This window comes from Rhinoderma darwinii, chromosome 5, assembly GCF_050947455.1.
Source record: "Rhinoderma darwinii isolate aRhiDar2 chromosome 5, aRhiDar2.hap1, whole genome shotgun sequence".
In the NCBI taxonomy this organism is placed as follows: domain Eukaryota; kingdom Metazoa; phylum Chordata; class Amphibia; order Anura; family Rhinodermatidae; genus Rhinoderma; species Rhinoderma darwinii.
This window is the reverse complement of record NC_134691.1, coordinates 117277678-117299950: the sequence shown is the minus strand read 5'-3', so window position 1 is coordinate 117299950 and position 22273 is coordinate 117277678. Positions and strand designations below refer to the sequence as shown.

The 22273-nt window shown below is 42.4% G+C and overlaps 1 protein-coding gene across 3 annotated transcripts in view; it reads right to left on the bottom strand.

The window, feature by feature from the left end:
• GNAL (G protein subunit alpha L) overlaps nt 1-22273 on the bottom strand; it is a 314748-nt gene that overhangs the window by 88164 nt on the left and 204311 nt on the right. For all 3 annotated transcript variants that reach the window (XM_075826433.1, XM_075826436.1, XM_075826435.1), the window contains exon 5: nt 11987-12084. In XM_075826433.1, coding sequence (XP_075682548.1) covers nt 11987-12084 — 98 coding nt within the window. The remainder of the gene's footprint in view (nt 1-11986; nt 12085-22273) is intronic.

The following is a 22273-nucleotide window of genomic DNA, read 5'->3' as shown; positions in this document are numbered from 1 at the left end:
ATATATATTAATACAAAACACTACAGAAGAAAAGTTAACAAAAAGGTAAATAGATTGTAAGCTCTTACGAGCAGGGTCCCCACTCCTCTGGTTTGAATTGTAATTTAGTTTGGTCACTATGTAATGTTGGATTTTGTCCGTACAATGTACCCCCTGAACTGTAAAGTTCTGCGGAATAGGTTGGCGCTATATAAATAAAAATTATTATTATATTATTAGGTACATATGTGGGTTAGGAGACTGAAAGCCAAAAAAAAGGAGAGGTCTGATATCTGAAATGTATAATGAATCTCTTTTGGGAACACAACTATTCCATAATGTGGGAACAGAGACCAGAATGTCCAAGAAACCAGAAGGGGAAAGTCATCTGGTAAGGATTCGACAAGCAGGTTGTATATAATAACCATCCAAGGGTATATGTGGCCATAATTCACAACTAGATCACCCAACTGTAGACACAGCTTGAAAGTCCAATTGATAGTCGTCCATGAATTTAGATGGCCCACTGAATATAAGGCTGTGACACAGATTGGCCTGATGTGAGAGTCTTAGGCTGGGTTCACACTACCTATTTTCAGACGTAAACGAGGCGTATTATGCCTCGTTTTACGTCTGAAAATAGGGCTACAATACGTTGGCAAACATCTGCCCATTCATTTGAATGGGTTTGCCGACGTACTGTGCAGACAACCTATCATTTACGCGTCGTCGTTTGACAGCTGTCAAACGACGACGCGTAAAAATACAGCCTCGTCAAAAGAAGTGCAGGGCACTTTTTTCAGACGTAATTTGAGCCGTTCTTCATTGAACTCAATGAAGCACAGCTCAAAATTTACGGCTGTCAGAGAAGCCTCGCAAAATACGAGGAGGAGCATTTACGACTGAAACGAGGCAGCTGTTTTCTCCTGAAAACAGTCTGTCTTTTCAGACGTAAATGCCTCTCATCGTGTGCACATACCCTTAGGGGAGCCGGGGAGTGGGGGATAGTGGGGTGGTAACTAAAGGTTTTAATGTTATGTTCATTTGCAGGGGTGAGGGGAGGGGGGGGGGTGTTGAACTGGAAGTGGACTCATAAATGCGTACGAAACGTCAGTCTTAATAAAGGTCCTCCTCTGCGTTCCGTGGTATGATGTAGCAATGTATTATGTTCTCCTCCATCTGGCTATGTTGACATCTGCGGGAGTGATTTACCAGCAACGCAATAATGGTCCTTTTGCACCGGGCAATATGAGCCGTAAAAACAAGCGCCGATCAAGAACACAGCTCAGCTCGTTGATTGGCGCTCGTTTGCTCCTTTCACCAGGAAATATAAACAGTTATGTATGGGGACGAACGATCGTTACTACGATCACTCGGGGCCCAATGCATTTCCATCATGTCGGAAGCACATATTCCAGTTTACACAGTGCTGCCGACAAGAAAATTTACTGCTGCATAAATTATAGCATTTGCTCGTTCTTCGGCTCATCGTTACCCTGTTTACACAGAGCAATGATTGGAAACGAGTTTTCATATGAACGCTCGTTTGCCCGTGTAAAAGGGCCTTGGGAGTCTGACTGCCGGAGATGTCGTGTCAACACAATGTGCACTTTTCTATGGATTCACAAGAATTGTGCAACAACTAGACATATCTGTAAAGATTTGTGCATGCAATAGATATATATATAATGAGTGACTTCATTCATTAAATAAGGCAAACAAGGTTTCCAAAGAGATTCTAAGATTAGGAAATAACCATACCATCATATGCTCTGCCCTGACACTAATCTTTGAAACTTGTACACTAGACTTTTTGTCTTTAGACAGGAAGAGGTTTCTGAATGAAAATAAATGACAATTAACATTACATTAGTATAACCCACAAGAGCTGTTAAAAGCAAACCATATTGCCATCAATAACACACACCATGCTTTAGAAAGCCAGGAACATTTAGAAAGTCATAGAAAAGCAAACAGAAAAACCTCATCGTTTCTGATAAAGATGATATTTTCCAATATTTGCAGAGGTGTGGCAGCCATTATTGTAACCTCGAACAAATACTATTACTACATATAGTAAACCATACATATGAAAGTACGATGAAACAGATGCAAGCTTGGAAGGCACTTCAATACTGCACTAGACACAAGACTTGTGCCATTTCAGGAGGTTTTTACTTTGCACGTCACATGGAATGCAGTAAAAATAAAACGATGTTAAAATACTGTGTGTATATATACACAATGGAGTGCCAAGTATGTGGTCTACTGCTACATGTGAAAATCTTGCCTGCCAATTTGTGCCATTTACCACTACATACAAAATCAGGACTCTAAAAATGAGGTTTAGAGAGGTTGCTTGGCATGTATGATATACGGACGATAGCATGCATCTTTGGTTGATATTTGGCTTTATGGTCTTATTCTTTATAACATTTTAGTAAAAATAGTTAACCCCTTAACGACATCCAACTTAATAGAACGTTGTTGTCGTTGTTAAGGACTTAACGCAACACAATGTAATGAGGGTGTCAGGTGTATATTACAGCTGACTCCCTGGGGCAAGGCCAGGACCGGAGCTAGTCTCTGATCCGGTCGATTAACCACTTAGATGCAGCGCTCAAAAGCGAGCGCTGCATCTATGGTGTTTCCTAGCAGATCGGAACCCCACAATGCCAATTGCGGGATTCAGATGGCTGTACTGGCAGACCGGAGGCCTAACAATGGCCACCTGTCTGCCAAGTACAGAGGCCTGCTAAGCGCGTGCGGAGGCAGGATCGGGAGCTGAGCCTGCGACATCAGCCGGCGGTGTCGGCTGTATGTTACAGCTGACACCGTGCTGTAACGGCAGGAAATGGAGCTAACTCCAATCCCTGCCATTAACCCCATAGATGCCACGATCAAAAGTGATCACGGCATCTTAGTGGTTTGTAGCGATTGGCATGGACACGATGTGATCGTGAGGATGCTGATAGTTACTATGGCAACCGGAGGCCTGACAATGGCCTCCTGATCTGCCACATACGATAGCCTATTAGGCCCCGTCCAGAGACGGGACCGAAGTGGTTTACTGTCCGTGAATGACTGACAGCTCTAATGAATTGGACTACGTGGGTAGTGCAATGCATTAGGCCCTGTTCACGCTGAGTTTTTTGGCACGTTTTTTGACGCGGAAACCGTACCAAAAAGCTGCTGAAAATGCCTCCCATTGATTTCAATGGGAGGCGGAGGCGTTTTTCCCCGCGATCGGAAAAACCGTCTCGCAGGAAAAAGCAGCAACGTGCCTTATCTTCGGGCGTTTACGTCTCTGACCTCCCATTGACATCAATGGGAGGCAGAGAGAGTTTTTCGCTGAATTTTTGCCCGCAGCGCTCAATGGCCGAATTTTTTTTTAAAAAATAATGATTTTATTGTGCATACGCTGCAAAACATAAAAAAACATATGCATTTGGTATCGCCGTAATCCTATCAACCCGCAGAATAAAGTAAAATTTTCATTTATAGGCCACGGTGAACACCGTAAAAAAAATAATCAAAAACCAGCAATTCTGACAGTTTTTTTGTCACCTTGCTTAACAAAAAAAGGAATAAAGAGAGTTAAAAAAATTGTGTGTACCCCAAAATGGTACCAATGAAAACTACAGATTGTCCCGCAACAAATAAGCCCTCACACAGCTCAGTTGAAGAAAACATAAAAAAGTTCTGGCTCCCAGAATATGACAACACAAAATGTACAGATCGTTCCAAAAGCGGATAAGATAGGACACCATTTACCAGTGCGAGACTGGCCACATATCTATGAATTATTTATTTACCGCATTATTACACCCTCTTATTATGCCCTGATGTACTCTGCCCAGCTTACATATGCCCCCACATTATAAACTGAAATATCAGCAATACACCAAACAGAACTACTACCAAGCAAAATGTTCACTCCAAGTGCCAAATAGCGCTTCCTCGCTTCTGAATGTTACAGCGTGCCCAAACAGCAGTTTACGTCCCCATATATGGCATTGCCATACCCGTAAAAACCCGTTTAACATTTTATGAGGTATTTGTCTTCAGTGGCACAAACTGGGCAGAACATATTGTGTACTAAAATGGCATATCAGTGGAAAATGCCAATTTTCACTTTGCACCATCCGGTGCGCATTAATTTCTAATGACAAAACACCTGTGGGGTCAAAATGCTTACTACACCCCTTAAAATGCCTTAAGGGGTGTAGTTTCCAAAATAGGGGTCTCTGCTTGGGGGTTTGTTTTACTGCTTGAACCCAGAGCCCTGCAATTGTGAGCCAATGCTGTGAAAATCACCAAAATAGACCTCAAATGCGCATGTTGCTCCTCACTTCTGAGCCCTGTCATATGTCCAGGCAAATGTTAAATGCCTTGAGGGGTGAAGTTTCCAAAATGGGGTCACTTCTTGGGGGCTTCCACTGTACTCTGGTACCTCAGGGTTTTGCAAATGTAACATGGCGCCTAACACCAAGCCAGCAAAATCTGCATGCCAAATAGCGCTCCTGCCTTTCGGAGTCCTGCCGTGTGTCCAAACCGCAGTTTATGACCCCATATGGGGTATTGCCATAATTCTAAGAAAAATGCTTTTCAAATGTTGGGGTGCCTTTTCTCCTTTATTCTCTGTAAAAATTGAAAAATGTCCAAGTTTTGTCAGAAAAAAATGTAATTTTCAATTTCACAGCATAATTCCACTAAATTCAGCAAAAAGCCTGTGGGGTCAAAATGCTCACTTACACCACTTGATAAGTTGCCTTAGGGTTCAGTTTCCCAAATGGGCTCACATTTGGGGGGGGGGGGGGGGTGGGAGAGTTTCCACAGATTTGGTCCGGCAAGGGTTTTGCAAATGCGACATGGCACCAAAAACCATTCCAGCAAAATCTGCATGCCAAGTAGCGCTCCTGCCTTTCAGAGCCGTGCCATGTATCCAAACAACAGTTTATGACCACATATGGAGTATTGCCGTACTCGGGAGAGATTGCTTTCCAAATGTTGGGGTGCTTTTTCTCCTTTAACCCTTGTAGAAATGAAAAATGTTAACATTTTAGTGGAAAAAAATTTGATATTAATTTTCACTGCCTAATTCCACAAAAAACCTGTGGGGTCTAAATGCGCAATAAACCCTTTGATAAATTGCACGAGAAAATCTCAGAATTGCATGAAAAAATAAAAGCTTTTCAAAGTTATGATCACAAACGGACATGTCAGATTTGTAAAAAATGGCCTGGTCCATTAGACGAAAACAGGCTGTGTCTTTAAGGGGTTAACACAGGGGGGGGGTATATATTGTTTCAAATAGACAACCCATGTTCATATTCTCTATTAGGGTCATATGCTGTATTAGACTCCCCCATATGAACCGCAACGGAGAGCCGGGCCGTGGTCCATCCATGCATTACATGGTTGGCTTTTCACTTTAATGGCCAGCCTATAATGTTACATGAAAAATGCAGCGTCCACCTGCGAACAGCTGACCGCCAGGTGTTTTGAGAAGCCAACTTCTTATCAAAAAGGGGTCGCGTTCTTTGCTCAGCTGTTGCATCTCAACTTAATAAACCTCTCCCTGTTCCCAAAATTGTATGCACTGTATGCCTCCTTGGCTTACCAGAAGTCACCTCCATTCTTGATGTATAAACCTTTTGACCTGAGCAGCCAGAAGGAGACAACATGGTTCTTCACTCAGGCTTAAACCTACCCATACACAAAAGATGAGTCACCTGAAAGACGATTTTAAATTGGCGAAATTCAAACTTTTCGCTCATAAAAACACACTGATGTCCGTCACAGTAACCCAAGACTTTACCGTGACCAAAAGACACCAATAATCTCCCACTTAAGGGTCAGCAACCAGTGGCACTTAAGCCTGCGGCTGTCAGGGCATGCTGGGAGTTGTACTTTCACAACCAATGGAGTGCCACGGGTTGCTGACCCCTGCCCTAGCCTAAGGGTTCATAACTCTTTTCTTTTGATAAAAAGCTTCAAGTTCCTTGCTTTCTTTCACATAGCCATAGACTTAGAGGTTCTTCCACCATAAGATGATGGCCCTGTGGGACTCCCATGATCCTCTGACTGAAGGGACCGCAGCGCTTCCATCACAGTTTTTTCATGATAAAAAGTGTGGGCTCCATATTCTGTGCAACTTGAAAGGAATGATATTGTAATTTTCCACACAGCAGGTAGACGGGACATGCCTTGTGCAGAGGAATTCCCGAAGGTTCTTTTGCCGATTTGTTCATAAGATTGGCGGGGGACCCCGAAGTTTGACTTCCGCCCATCCTAGCCTTATGCCATTGCTTCTGAAGATGGGAAAATCCCTTTAAAATAATAAAATTCTGGCCATCTGCAGTCACCACAAGGGGAAGCTTACAGACTTCCACCTTTTAAAACCGTTTTGTATTTATTTTAAACATTTTGCGCCTATTTCATAATATATCTTTATAGGTTTCTAGAAGCAAAAAAAACGAAAAAAAAAAAAAAATAACACAAAAAAATCATACGACTTCCGGATGAACACATACAAGACAAAGATTTTAAAAAAACAGGAATTAGAAAGATAGGCGAGATGTATACAATATGATGAGGTTTTGTGCAGCAAGTAGAGATAGGCCGGCTCTAATTTTGCACGTTTGTTCAGTGGAGAACAACTGCGCATTTACATTGGTATTAAAAGTAGACAGTTCACGGGATGCATCTGGGTCCCATTGCTGCGGTCACATGGCAGGTCATACAATGCTTTTGTATGAAAATCTCATTAATACGTTAGTTCGCTTGCTATTCATTATATTTGATCACAATTTGCATGTTTAAGAGCAATAACTTATTTTCATTTCCATGTGCATTGACAGAAATAAACATAGGAGTGGTGCCCATTTTGCTCCATTTACATGTATTAATCTTAAAGCGCCATTAATTCTAGGGTGCTGCACATATAAAAAAGGGTTTAAACAAATGACAGAAGACAATAAAAACAAGTACAATAAACAGGAGCTTCATGAATGGCAGACTGGTACGTAAGGAGGAGCCCGACAGCAAAGGCTTACAATCTACAAGGGAAGGAGAGTAGGTGAGGGTAGAAGCTGTTCATCCGGTAAAGTAGAGGTTGCAGGGTTATTGCAGGTTGTAAACTGAGGCTTTATTTGGATGTTGGGAGTAGGGATGCACGATGCATCGAAACTTCGATACTGTTTCGATGACGTGCACCCTCAAACGGTTCGATACCGTCATTTCATGTATTTCGATACTAAGCTATGCGGCTGCACAGCTCAATTTGTAATACACGAATGTATGAGAGCGGGGCTGCGGCTGTGTAATACAGTCATTGCCCCGCTCCTGAGAAGTGCGCGCGTGGTCAGCATGATGTGATGCGACCAGCGCTGCACTAATGAGCGGCGGCACTGAGGACAGAACATGGCGGGCGCACTGCAAAACACCCCCATGTTCTGTCTTCAGTGCCTGCGCCGCCGCTCATTAGTGCAGTGCCAGCCGCATCACCTCATGCTGACCGCACACGCACTTATTGTCAGGAGCGGGGCAATGGCTGTATTATACAACCGCAGCCCCGCTGGCGGAGATCAGAGAAACCTCTCCTCTCCACCGTTATTCCCCTAAATGCTGCGATCAAAGCTGACCGCAGCATTCAAGGGGAAAATGAGAAGGGGGATGCACTTTGGATCGCGTCACAGGGAATTCCTTTGACGCGATCGAGGGCCATATCATATATGGGCAGAAAGCGCAGGGTCCATTGAAGGACCCCAGGGCTGTCTGACTATATTTCCTGTTAGGGCATACTTAGGTATGTCCTAACAACTGCCTGTGTACTATCAGTACACAGGCTAATATACTGGCATATACGTATATGCCAGTACATTAAAGTTTAAAAATAAAAAAGTAAAAAAAAATAAGTAAAGTAATGTTAAATAAAAATAAACAAACATTAATGTGAGGCACGAGGTATTATGAATTTTGAACCTCCATGTGCCTCACATTAATCGTAATTAACCCCATCCTGTACCTCACACATTAACTCAATGTTGTCCATTATGACTGAGCAACATGATGGGGTTAATTACTATTAATGTGAGGCACGTGGAGGTTCAAAATTCATCACACCACGCGCCTCACATCAGAAAACTTTTTTTATTATTATTATTGTTGGCAAAAGTATCGTTTTGGTATGGAGTATACTACACGAAGTATCGGTATCGAAGTCCGTATTCTGGTATTGTGACATCCCTAGTTGGGAGTGTATCAATCCTACCCTGGGGGGGGGGGGGTGCTGCCGATGTACGGCAGCACATATATGGACAGTGAGGTCAGGAGGAGAGCAGTGTCCCAGGCAGAGTGTTAGTGGCGCTCTGCCCGGAACATTGGCTCTGGGGTTGCACCTGACATCACTATCCGCATATGGACAGTAGTGTCAGGGGCTTCCCCAGGTCCGGAATCCAGGAGCAGAGCCTTTACTAGCGCTCTGCCCGAGACTTCAGCTCTGCTCCAGACATCACTATCTGTATATGGACAGTGATGTCAGGAGCAGTGCAGGAGTTCCAGGCAGAGTACTAGTAGTGCTCTGCCCGGGACGATGGCTCTGGGGTTGCCCCTGACAACACTGTCCATATATGGACAGTGACGTCAGGGGCTTCTCCTGAAGTGGAAGAATCCCCAGCAATAGCGTTGGCAATGCTCTGGCTGGGGATTCCACTCCTAGAGGAAACCCCGCTACCTACAGCGCGGCACTCCCCGGGAGAGGGGGGGGATGTGTGGTACTATATACAGAGGACACTAAATTTATGGTATTACAAACTGGGGGCCTAACTTCTATATGGGGACATAAACAGGGCCCAATGTCTATATGGGGGCACAAAGTGACTTTTCTGCCATTTTACTGCTGGATTTTGTTCATTGCAAAGCAAAGACTGAAATCCACACCAGCATCTTAACTGAAATCCCCAACAAAATTTGCTTGTAACCCATGCAGATTTCATTGTGGATATTGAGGCCGGTTTATGTGTGTCATTTTTACTCCAGCCAGAAAAAAAAGGCATAATACGCAGGTCACTACAACAAATACAGCTATACTGAGGGGGTTGGCCACTTTATACACAATGGGGCAGATTTACTTAAACTGTGAAATTCAGACAGCTTGGAATTATACTGAATGCGCCAAATTTATCAGTGGCTCATGCTGGATGTTAAATTTGGTGCACCTCTGGACACGTCTCCCTAACTTTATGACGACTCCTGGTTTGCTTATTTTCCTAAATTTTTTTCCATACCAAAATTGTGGCGCCATTTGGTGCATCTTAAGCCACGCCCCTGGTGGACAAGTTGCAAACATCTATTTTTTGTGGCGTATTTCATTAATGAATGTCAAAAATAACACATGCCAAAAAAAAAAAAGTTGCAACTTAAGCCAGAATTCTGGAGCAACATCAACAGAAAATCTGCCGCTCTGTAGTCTAAAAAAATTGGTAAGGGGGTTGAATGCCACTTAACAACATACTGAAGTTCAGTGACTGTACTAAGTTTTCATCTGTGCTTGCGCACCGTGGAACTAGCGCAGGCGCAGTGCATTACAATGATCAGCGGCCATTTTTGGAACGATTGCAGCAGGGCGATGTCCTTGATAACCAGGGGGTGGCGTTTCAAAATGCAAAAAAGGCGCTGGAATTCTGAACGGTATATTTTAGTAAGTGCCACACATTTCTCTTACCCACTGTTTAGAACACATTATCTATAAAGTGGCAACCGCATTGGATCACAAAATATGTCGTCATCTCTGTCATTCCGTAATTGTAGGCAAATTTCATCTGCTCGAGTATCCACGCTGTTGCATTGTTTTACAGAGTATGTAGAACATGACAGGAAAAAGCTGCACTGTGGGATAACTAACGCTATATAAAAGGACAGATCAGCAAGAACCCCACACCTGTGTTTTCTTATGTATTTTCTACACTCGGGTCTTCTGTTCAAAAGCCAAGAACAATATTTTACTAAATTCACCCAACTGAAGATAGAAATCAAACTTTTACATGATGAAGTTTGATAACTGAATAGTCTAAAGCTTATGTTCCCACAAGAATGAAGTTCCCATAACCTGCCCTAGAGAAGTTCAACGCATGTCAAGCTTTTAAATGGGTCTTTTCAATGGGAATTCAAACCTCCTTAACCATTTCAATGGCCTTCATACCAGACGAGCAAGCTTGGCATCAGCATATGAAGAACCATTCATTTAATCATTTTAATAGTATTTGAAATATTCTAAAAACAATGTACTAATTAAGTATACCATAAAAGGGTTTTCCCACAAAACACATGTATCCCCCATTTATAAGATAGGGGATACATGTGATCGCTGGGGGACCGACTGCTGGGACCCCCAGCGATGAGGAGAACAGGAGACCAAAAGAGGTTATGTGGGGACCGAAAAGTATTAGCAGTGTACTCAGTGCAGCATGTGAGTACACTCGCTAATATACAATCCGGTCCCCCAACGCAATGATTATGAGACTTTGATAGTTTTTATAGCGCTGGCGGGGGACCGGAAGTCTAGTTGCACTGTCTTCCTTCATTACGACTCGACCGGCCCCGCTGTACTCTATGTACAAGCAGTAGTTGTATATTAGCAGAAGGTATATTATATTAATTAGTACACTGCTAATACTTTTCGGTCCCCACATAACCCCTTCAAGTGCTCCACGAGAATGGAGCGCATCCTCGGCCCGTGTTTTATTAATCTCTATGGGACTTCTGGGACCGCTGTCTCAGGCAGCGCCATAGAAATGAAAGCAGCGCTGGTCGAGAATACACACCAGCGCTCAATTCTCATGGAGCACTTCGGGGGGGACTTTCGGTCCCACGTTCTCTTTATGTGGCTAGGTGAAACGTGTTTGTGAGAAAACATACTGATTTACATTAAAGGGGTTAATTCATAGATATATTTAGAAAAAAATACACACACAAATATACATACACTTCTATTCTGCTCATACAAATATTTTGTTACAAAAAATATTTTTCATTTATGAGAGAGAATTTTTCATTAGGATTTTGTGTTATCTGTATAAATAAATTACTTACGAATTACATCTATTAAAATAAAAATCTCACAAACTCTTTTTTACACAGTTAAACAGGTTTATTAGATTAACTAGTTGCCGAAACAGGACAAGAATACTCGTCCTGAGCGGCGGTTACTTAGCGTATTAGGACGAGCAATCTTGTCCTGTGTGACAGTCAGTGTCCGAGCGCGATCAGGAGCGAGGCAACGGCTGTAATACACAGCCATAGCACCGCTCTAACCGCGGAGAGAAGAGAAACCTCTTCTCTCCGCCGTTAACCCCTTGAACACGGCATTCAAAGCAAATAAGAGAAGGGAGGACTGCCCTTTGATCTAGTCACAGAAAGTCCCTGTTAAATAAAAAAAAGTAAAAAATACACAGAAATACTAATTTTTTACAATTAATAAACTTTTTAAAATAGAAGTCCCAAAACATGAAATACAGACATATTTGGTATTGCCACGACCGTAACAACCTGTACAACAAATGTATAACATTATTTATGATGATTAAAGCTGCAGCGGAACTGCTTTTTTCTTCATTTTCGCCAAAATAAAAATGTATATAAATTAAACAATGTATTTGTACCAAAAAAACGGTACCTACATAAAGTACAACTCGTCCCGCAAAAAAACAAAGTCTCACACAAATACGTCGTACAAAAAAATAAAAAAAAGTTATGAACGTCGGGATGCAGAGGGAAATATAAAAAAATGGTTCTGACCTCAAGGCCAAAATTGGCCGTGTCCTTAAGGGGTTAAAGATTTTTCTTTAATAGCACCACTGTTGTTTATTGGCCATGTCTGGTATTGCAGCTACTATATTAGGCTCATTGAAAAGAATGCCACTATTGCAAAATCCAGAAAATCTCATATAGACCCTTGAAGTATTTATTTTGCCAATATTACCAAAACAGAGGAAAAAGCACTTACTATTGTGCGCAGTCAATGAGTTGGTATTCATTTGACCTCTCAAAGCATGCCTTCACACCGTCATCATCCCAAAGTTTTTGTGCGTGTTCAAAAAATTCCTAGAAACAAAAAGGGAAAGTCGTCATATTTTAACATGGCAATACAACAGTAAGATTACTATACATTTACAGAACATCTTCAAGGGGCCCTAAGCTATAATGAAATAGGTCCCAGAGGCTGAAATTAGAACAGCGTGCGATTTCCTAACATACACCCGAATCCAGGTATTGCAGGGCTCACTGTGTAAGTGCTGTTGTACAGCAATAAGTAACCTCTAGAAAGAATTCTGGGATGTAACTTTATGTTGTAGAATATACACTTCAGCACATAGGACAATATTTTCAGTACATAATATAGAGAAGTCTGCAACATTTTTGCACAGGGCCAAAAAAATATTAGAAAACTGCATTCTGGAATGCTCTGGGGCGGTGGTTCATTACAGCGCAGAACTCACTGTGAGCAGGGTGGATTTATTCACCTCAAAACAGCTACGTTTCAGTTCAACAGGAACCTTTCTCAAGCTATGTTGAACCAAAACGTCACTGTTTTGAGGTGAATAAATCCACCCTGTCTTCATCTATCTTGGAGTCCTGGTGCCGTTACTGCGTTCTATGTCTTTCTCTATGCTAAAAAAAAGGGGAATTGATTCATCCCCTGGTGACGAGCACATGGCCTGATTTCTGGATTCGTGGAGTGCTGTGTTCATTTGTATTTGGACTGTAATATATACACATACACACACTACTTTCTTTTGCAAGGCACTTTACATAGACTTTTAAAGGGAACGCTGTGTGCGTGTGTATTATATACATACATATACACACACACGAAAAAATGAGAAGCAAATCCAAAGTTCAAGTGAAAAGAATGGGGTACTTTATTGCCCGTGCAACGTTTCAGCTCCGTCCACTGGAGCCTTTCTCAAGCAAGAAAGGCTCCAGTGGACGGAGCTGAAACGTCACACGGGCATTAAAGTACCCATTTTTTTCACTTGAACCTTGGAGTTGCTCATTTTTTCATTTTGTATGTACTTGGAACTTGGTCTGTTCCTTAGAGCTTGCACCCACACGCTGCCTGACTTTGAATATATATATATATATATATATATATACACATACACATACACACACACACAACCGTTCAAAAGTTTAGGGTCACTTAGAAATTTCCTTATTTTTGCAAGAAAAGCACAGCTTTTTTCAATGAAGATAACATTAAATTAATCAGAAATACACTCTATACATTGTTAATGTGCTAAATGACTATTCTAGCTGCAAACGTCTGGTTTTTAATGCAATATCTACATAGGTGTATAGAGGCCCATTTCCAGCAACCATCACTCCAGTGTTCTAATGGTACATTGTGTTTGCTAACTGTGTTAGAAGGCTAATGGATGATTAGAAAACACTTGAAAATCCTTGTGCAATTATGTTAGCACCGCTGTAAATAGTTTTGCTGTTTAGAGGAGCTATAAAAGTGACCTTCCTTTGAGCTAGTTAAGAATCTGGAGCATTACATTTGTGGGTTCGATTGAACTCTCAAAATGGCTAGAAAAGGAGAGCTTTCATGTGAAACTCGACAGTCTATTCTTGTTCTTAGAAATGAAGGCTATTCCATGCGAGAAATTACCAAGAAACTGAAGATTTCCTACAACGGTGTGTACTACTCCCTTCAGAGGACAGCACACACAGGCTCTAACCAGAGTAGAAAGAGAAATGGGAGGCCCCGCTGCACAACTGAGCAACAAGACAAGTACATTAGAGTCTCTAGTTTGAGAAATAGACGCCTCACAGGTCCTCAACTGGCAGCTTCATTAAATAGTACCCGCAAAACGCCAGTGTCAGCGTCTACAGTGAAGAGGCGACTCCGGGATGCTGGCCTTCAGGGCAGAGTGGCAAAGAAAAAGCCATATCTGAGACTGGCTAATAAAACTAAAAGATTAATATGGTTAAAAGCACACAGACATTGGACAGAGGAAGATTGGAAAAAAGTGTTATGGACAGACGAATCGAAGTTTGAAGTGTTTGGATCACACAGAAGAACATTTGTGAGTCGCAGAACAACTGAAAAGATGCTGGAAGAGTGCCTGACGCCATCTGTCAAGCATGGTGGAGGTAATGTGATGGTCTGGGGTTGCTTTGATGCTGGTGAAGTGGGAGATTTTTACAAGGTAAAAGGGATTTTGAATAAGGAAGGCTATCACTCCATTTTGCAACGCCATGCCATACCCTGTGTACAGCGCTTGATTGGAGCCAATTTCATCCTACAACAGGACAATGACCCAAAGCACACCTCCAAATTATACAAGAACTATTTAGGGAAGAAGCCGGCAGCTGGTATTCTATCTGTAATGGAGTGGCCAGCGCAGTCACCAGATCTCAACCCCACAGAGCTGTTGTGGGAGCAGCTTGACCGTATGGTATGCAAGAAGTGCCCATCAAGCCAATCCAACTTGTGGGAGGGGCTTCTGGAAGCATGGGGTGAAATTTCCCCCGATTACCTCAGCAAATTAACAGCTAGAATGCCAAAGGTCTGCAATGCTGTAATTGCTGCAAATGGAGCATTCTTTGACGAAAGCAAAGTTTGAAGGAGAAAATTATTATTTCAAATAAAAATCATTATTTCTAACCTTGTCAATGTCTTGACTATATTTTCTAGTCATTTTGCAACTCATTTGATAAATATAAGTGTGATTTTTCATGGAAAACACAAAATTGTCTGGGTGACCCCAAACTTTTGAACAGTAGTGTGTGTGTGTATATATGTATATATATATATATATATATATATATATATATATATATATATATATATATATATATATATATATGTATATATATGTAAAGGCAGAAAGCAGCAGCACTCACAAAAAGCTGTTGTGCGGGTGCCCAGCAGAGTATTATATAAATAGAGAAAAAAACTTGCAGCACTCCAATATGAAAAAATGGTGGTTTATTCAGTCAAACACAAAACAACGTTTCTGTCCTACAATAGGACCTTTATGAAGCTTATATATATATATATATATATATATATATATATACACACACACATACATACATACATACACACACACAGGTTGGGCCATTTATATGGATACACCAAAATAAAATGGGAATGGTTGGTGATATTAACTTCCTGTTTGTGGCACATTAGTATATGGGAGGGGGGAAACTTTTCAAGCTGGGTGTTGACCATGGCGGCCATTTTGAAGTTGGCCATTTTGTATCCAACTTTAGTTTTTTCAATGGGAAGAGGGTCATGTGACACATCAAACTTATCGAGAATTTCACAACAAAAACAATGGTGTGCTTGGTTTTAACGTTACTTTATTCTTTCATGAGTTATTTACAAGTTTCTGACCACTTATAAAATGTGTTCAAAGTAGGGATGTCACGATACCAGAATTTGGACTTCGATACCGATACTTCGTTTAGTATTGCGATTTCGATACCAATTTCGATACTTTTGCCAACAGTAATAAAAAAAAATTCTTCCGTTTTCTGATGTGAGGCGCGACGTTTGATGAATTTTGAACGCGCCTCACATTAATAGTAATTAATCCCATCATGTTTCTCAGTCATAATGGGTTAATGTGCGAGGTACATGATGGGGTTAATTACTATTAATGTGAGGAACATGGAGGTTACATTCATCGCACCTCGCGCCTCACATTAATAAGTGAATGAAAGCAGTGTTTATTTCATTTTTTTACAGCGTACACATCATAAATGATGCAAAAAAATTGTTGTGCGCGCCATTACTGAATGTGTATATTTTATGTATTGAGACTTATTTTAATGTTTATTGTAAAAAAGGTGAATGTGTATTTTTTTTTTAATTTTAACAATACTTTGTTTTTACTTTATTTTTAAACTTTAATGTACTGACATATATCAGCTATGTGCCAGTACATTAGCCTGTGGACAGATCGCACACAGGCAGTTGTTAGGACATACCTCAGTATGCCCTAACAACAGGAAATATGGTAAGACAGTCCTGGGGTCCGTCAATAGACCCTGGGCTGTCTGCCCATATATGGTATGGCCCTCGATCGCGTCACAGGAATTCCCTGTGACGCGATCCAGGGGCATCCCCCCTGCTCATTTTCCCCTGAATGCTGCAGTCAGCGGTGATCGGAGCATTCAGGGGCATAACGGCGGAGATGAGAGGTTTCTCTGATCTCCGCCGTTATAGAGCGGGGCTGCGGCTGTGTAATACAGCCATTGCCCCGCTCCTGACAGGAAGTGCGCGCGCAGTCAGCATGAGGTGATGCGGCCGCGCTGCACTAATGAGCGGAGGTTCAGGCACTGGAGACAGAACATGGGGGTGTTTTGTAGAGTGCCCGCCATGTTCTGTCTCCAGTGCCGCCGCTCATTAGTGCAGCGCTGGCCGCATCGCATCATCCTGACCCCGCGAACTTATGACTCAGGAGCGGGGCTGTGGCTGAATTACACATGTATTACACAGCCGCAGCCGCGCTCCCATACATTCATGTATTACTATACTGAGCTGTGCGGCTGCGCAGCGAAGTATCGAAATACAGGAAATAGCGGTATCGAACCGTTTAGGGATGCACAGTATCGAAGTTTCGATGCACCGTGCATCCCTAGTTCAAAGTGCTACCCATTGTGTTCGATTGTCAATGCAACCCTCTTCTCCCACTCTTCACACACTGATAGCAACACCGCAGAAGAAATGCCTCCCGATCTGACCCCCTTAGACTTTTATCTTTGGGGTCATCTGAAGGCAATTGTCTATGCTGTGAAGATACGAGATGTGCAGCAACTGAAACTACGGATACTGGAAGCCTGTGCTAGCATTTCTTCTGCGGTGTTGCTATCAGTGTGTGAAGAGTGGGAGAAGGGGGTTGCATTGACAATCCAACACAATGGGCAGCACTTTGAACACATTTTATAACTGGTCAGAAACGTGTAAATAACTCATGAAAAAATAAAGTAACGTTAAATCCAAGCACACCATTGTTTTTCTTGTGAAATTCTCGATAAGTTTGATGTGTCACATGACCCTCTTCCCATTGAAATTTGGATGCAAAATGGCCGACTTCAAAATGGCCACCATGGTCAACACCCAGCTTGAAAAGTTTCCCCCCTCCCATATACTAATGTGCCACAAACAGGAAGTTAATATCACCAACCATTGCCATTTTATTTAGGTGTATCCATATAAATGGCCCACCGTGTGTGTGTGTGTGTGTGTGTGTGTGTGTGTGTGTGTGTGTATGTGTGTGTGTATATATATATATATATATATATATATATATATATATATATATATATATATAATATGTGTATACACACACACACACACACACACACACACACACACACACACACACACACACACACGATGCATTCCCTGTAAAGTGCCTTGCAAAAGAAATCCCCTCCTTGGTCTTCTTTTGCCTGTTTTGTTGCATTACAACTTGAAATTAAAAATAATTTTAATATTGATTTTATATAACGAACCTAACAAATACTACAAACTGTTAGGCGGCTGTGTTCACACAGGATGGATACGCTGTAATAGCACGCAGCGTAGTTGCCTTGTGCGCCGCAGGGAATTCCGGGTCAAAAAGCGCACCAAACTGGAACGTCTGCTGCGGAAAACTGCAGCACTTACCGACCTGCTATCAGGCCGGCCTCCTGGGATGACCAATGACCACTGTAGCCTGTGATCGGCCGCAGCAGCGGTCACATAGGATGAAGCCTCATCCCAGGAGACCGGCCCTCTGATGTCATACAGGCCGGCCCCCTGGGACGTTTCATCCCTTGTGACCGCTGCTACAGCCTGTGATTGGCTACGGCGGTCACATGGGATAAAAAGTCATCCCAGGAGGCCGCGCTGGAGGGGAGAACGAAGACTTCTGGGTAAGTTGTTTTTTTCTGAATTGTGTTTTTTACTGCGGGATCGCTGCGAACCCGCCGCAAAAAAACGCTACAACTGCTGTTTGTTGCAGGATTTACCTCCCACTGAATTAAATGGGGAAAACCCGCAATAAATAAGGAGCGTTTACGCAAATACAATTGACATGCTGCGGAATAAAATTCTGCATCGCAGGTCAATTTTTGAGTGTTTTTTCCGCTCAGTATTTACGCAGCGTGTGGATTAGGGATACACGATGCATCGAAACTTCGATACTGTTTCGATACTATGCATCCCCAAACGGTTCGATACCGTTATTTCATGTATTTCGATACTTCGCTGTGCGGCCGCACAGCTCAGTATTGTAATACATGGATGTATGAGAGCGGGGCTGCGGCTGTATGATACAGCCATTGCCCCGCTCCTGAGTATTGACAAGTGCGCGCCGTCAGGATGATGCGATGTGGCCAGCATTGTACTAATGAGCGGCGGCACTGAAGACAGAACATGGAGGGCGCTCTGCAAAACACCCCCATGTTCTGTCTTCAGTGCCTGTGCCGCCGCTCATTAGTGCAGCGCCGGCCGCATCACCTCATGCTGACCGCGCGCACCTAATGTCAGGAGCGGGGCAATGGCTGTATTACAAAGCCGCAGCCCCGCTCTATAACGGCGGAGATCAGAGAAACTTCTTACCTCCACCGCTATTCCCCTGAATGCTGCGATCAAAGCTGACCGCAGCATTCAGGAGAAAATGAGAAGGGGGGATGCCCCCGGATCGCGTCACAGGGAATTCCTGTGTCGTGATCGAGGGCCATATCATATATGGGCAGACAGCCCAGGGTCCATTGAAGGACCCCAGGGCTGTCTTACCATATTTCCTATATTAGGGTATACTTAGGTATGTCCCAACAACTGCCTGTGTACTATCTGTACACAGGCTAATGTACTGTAATATAGATATATGCCAGTACATTAACGTTTGAAGATAAAGTAAAAACAAAAGTAATATTAAATTTAAAAAAATACACATACACTTTTTTTTACAATAAACATTAAAATAAGTCTCAAGACATAAAACATACATATTCGGTATTGGCGCGGCCGTAATAACCTGCACAACTATTTTTTTGCGTCAGTTATGATGTGTACGCTATAAAAAAAAACAATAAAAAAACGTATTAAAGTAAGGCACGAGGTGTGATGAATTTAACCTCCATGTTCCTCACATTAATAGTAATTAACCCCATCATGTAACTCACACATTAACCCATTATGACTGAGAAACAGGATGGGGTTAATTACTATTAATGTGAGGCACGTGGAGGTTAAATTCATCATCACACCTCGCGCCTCACATCAGAAAATGGAAGAACTTTTTTTTTTTTTTATTGCTGTTGGCAAAGTATCGAATTGGTATCGAAATCGCAATACTACACAAAGTATCGGTATCGAAGTCCAAATTCTTGTATCGTGACATCCCTAGTGTGGATGAGATTTGTTTTATCTCATCTACTTTGCTGCTGTTTTTGCTGCGGATTTTCCGCAACGACTTCCGTTGAGGAAAAACCGCAGTATTTATGCAACGTGTGAACTGACATTTACAGTGGAATGGAAAAAAATACCTTGTTAAAAAAAAACAACCTGAAAAGTTGTGTGAGTGCATATGTATTCACCTCCTTTGTTATGAAACCCCTAAAAAAGGTCTGGTCAAACTAGTTAACTTCAGTGGTCACATAATTGGTTGAATAACCCCTTAATGACCAAGCTATTTTTTAAGTTTTTCCATCGTCGCATTCCAAGAGCTATAACCTTTTTATTTTTGCGTCAACATAGCTGTATAAGGTCTTGTTTTTTGCGGGACAAGTTGTATTTTTTTAATAGCACCATTTTGGGGGACATATTATTTATTGATTAACTTTTATTAACTTTTATTTGGGGGGGAAATAGAAAAAAACCTGAAATTTCGCCACTCTTCTTCGCGTCTTAAATCTACGCCGTTTACCGTGTGATATAAATAACACCATAACTTTATTCAGCGGGTTGTTACGATTGCAACGATACCAAATTTGTATAGTTTTTGTATGTTTTACTACTTTTACACAGTAAAAACGCTTTTATTTCAAAATTATTTGTTTTTGTGTCTCCATATTTGAAGAGCCGTAACGGTTTTTATTTTTTCGCAGATGCGGTTGTATGAGGGCTTTTTTTTTCCGGGAAGACCGTAGTTTTTATTGGTACCATTTTGGAGTAGGTGCGACTTTTTGATCACTTTTTATCACATTTCTTTAAAGTCAGTGTTCACAGAAAACAGCAATTTTTCCATAGTTTTTTATTACATTTTTTACGACGTTCACCGTGCGGGTTAAATAATGCCATAGATTTATAGTCGGGGTCGTTACGGACGCGGCGATACCAAATATGTGTAACTTTTTAACTTTATTTTGTTTAATAGTAAAGCAGTTTGTAAGGGAAAAAGCTGGGTTTTTCATTTTTTTTTAAATTAACTTTATTAAACTTTTTTTTCACTTTTTTACTAGTTCCATTAGGGGACTATAATATGCGATTCTGCGATCGCATTTATAATACACTGCAATACTTTTGTATTGCAGTGTATTACTGCCTGTCCGTTTAACACGGACAGGCATCTGCTAGGTCATGCCTGCGGCATGATCTAGCAGGCATTCATGACAGGCAGACCTGGGGGCCTTTATTAGACCCCCGGCTGCCATTAGAGACACAGACACTCGGCGATCGTATCGCCGGGTGTCAGTGGGGGAGAGAGGGAGTTCCCTCCCTCTCTCCAAAACCACTCAGATGCGATGCACGCTATTGTGCACCACATCTGAAGGGTTAAACGTATGAGATCAATACTAATATCGATCTCACCCGGCAGAGCAGGGATGCTCCCAGCCCTCAGCTACCTCTGGCAGCTGAGAGCAGGGAGATTTGACAGCTCCCTGCTCTGTAAACTTATTCCGATGCCGCGACGTAAAAAGTCTATGGCATCGGACTAAGGCCCGTTAGTGACCGACGTAGAAACACGATGGGCCGGTCACTAACGGGATAAGGCCCCCCTGTGTACAATCAGTGTCACATGACCTGTCACATGTCAGTATAAATACACCTTTTCTGAAAGGCCCCTGAACCTGCAACACTTAGGCCTCATGCACACGACCGTGTTTTTGCATCCGCAATTCCCCCGCAAATCCACGGGAGAATTGCGGACCCATTCATTTCTATGGGCCCATACACACTATCCGTGTTTTCACGGGTCTCCGCATGTCCGCAAATCCGTGCCGCAGAAACTCAGGACATGTCTTATTACGGGCCGCAAATTCGATGCGGACATGCCAATAGAAGTCAATGGGCCCGTGGAAATTGCGGATACACCTCCGTGTGTCATCCGCAGTTTTGCGGATTTGCGGAAGTGTTGCTAGGCGACGACCGGGAATGAGTTCTGTCGTCATCCTGTTTTACCTAGGCTTTTTTTCTTTCATCCGCATTTTGCGGATTACATACGGATGAACTGCGGATGACATTTCACGGAACACGGTCCTGGAATTTGCGGACCAGAAAAACACTACGGTCGTGTGCATGAGGCCTTAAGCAAGCAACAAAAAGACAAAGGAGGAGTTCTCCAAACAGGTCAGATACTGTCACAAAGCTGTGGAAAAACATATACCAAAGTTTAAACATTCCACGGAGCACCAATAAATCCATTATAACAAAATGGAAAGAATGTGGCACAACTACAAACCTGACAGGTGTATGCTGCCCCTCAAAAGTCACAGATCGGGCAAGGAGGGCATTAATCCGAAATTCGACAAAGACACTGAAGGAGCGCCAAAGATCCATAGTGAGGCCCTGTTCACACAGAGTTTATTGGCGCGTTCGACACGGAAACCGCGCAAAAAACCGCCTCCCATTGATTTCAATAGGAGGCGGTAAAAAAAACGCTCCCAGGAAAAAATCAGTGTCATGCCCTTTCTCCATACGTTTCCATCTCTGACCTCCCATTGACACCAATGGGAGGAAGAGAAAGCGTTTTTTGTGGCGTTTATTTGCCCGCGGCGCTTAATGGCCGCAAACAAGATCAAAATCTGCCTCAAAATTTCAGAAAGAATTTTGAGGCCGATTTTTCTGCCTGCAAAAAACTGCCGTGTGAACAGGGCCTGAAGATGGAAGCATCTGTCCAGAAGACCAATATAATTGGACACTCCACAAAGTAGAGTTTTATGGAAGAGTGGCCAGAAAAAAAGCCATTGCTTAAATAAAAACTTCTTGAGTTATCCATGTGGCAGATTCCTCAAACACATGGAAGAAGGTTCTCTGGTCAGATGAGACAAAAATGTGACTTCTTGT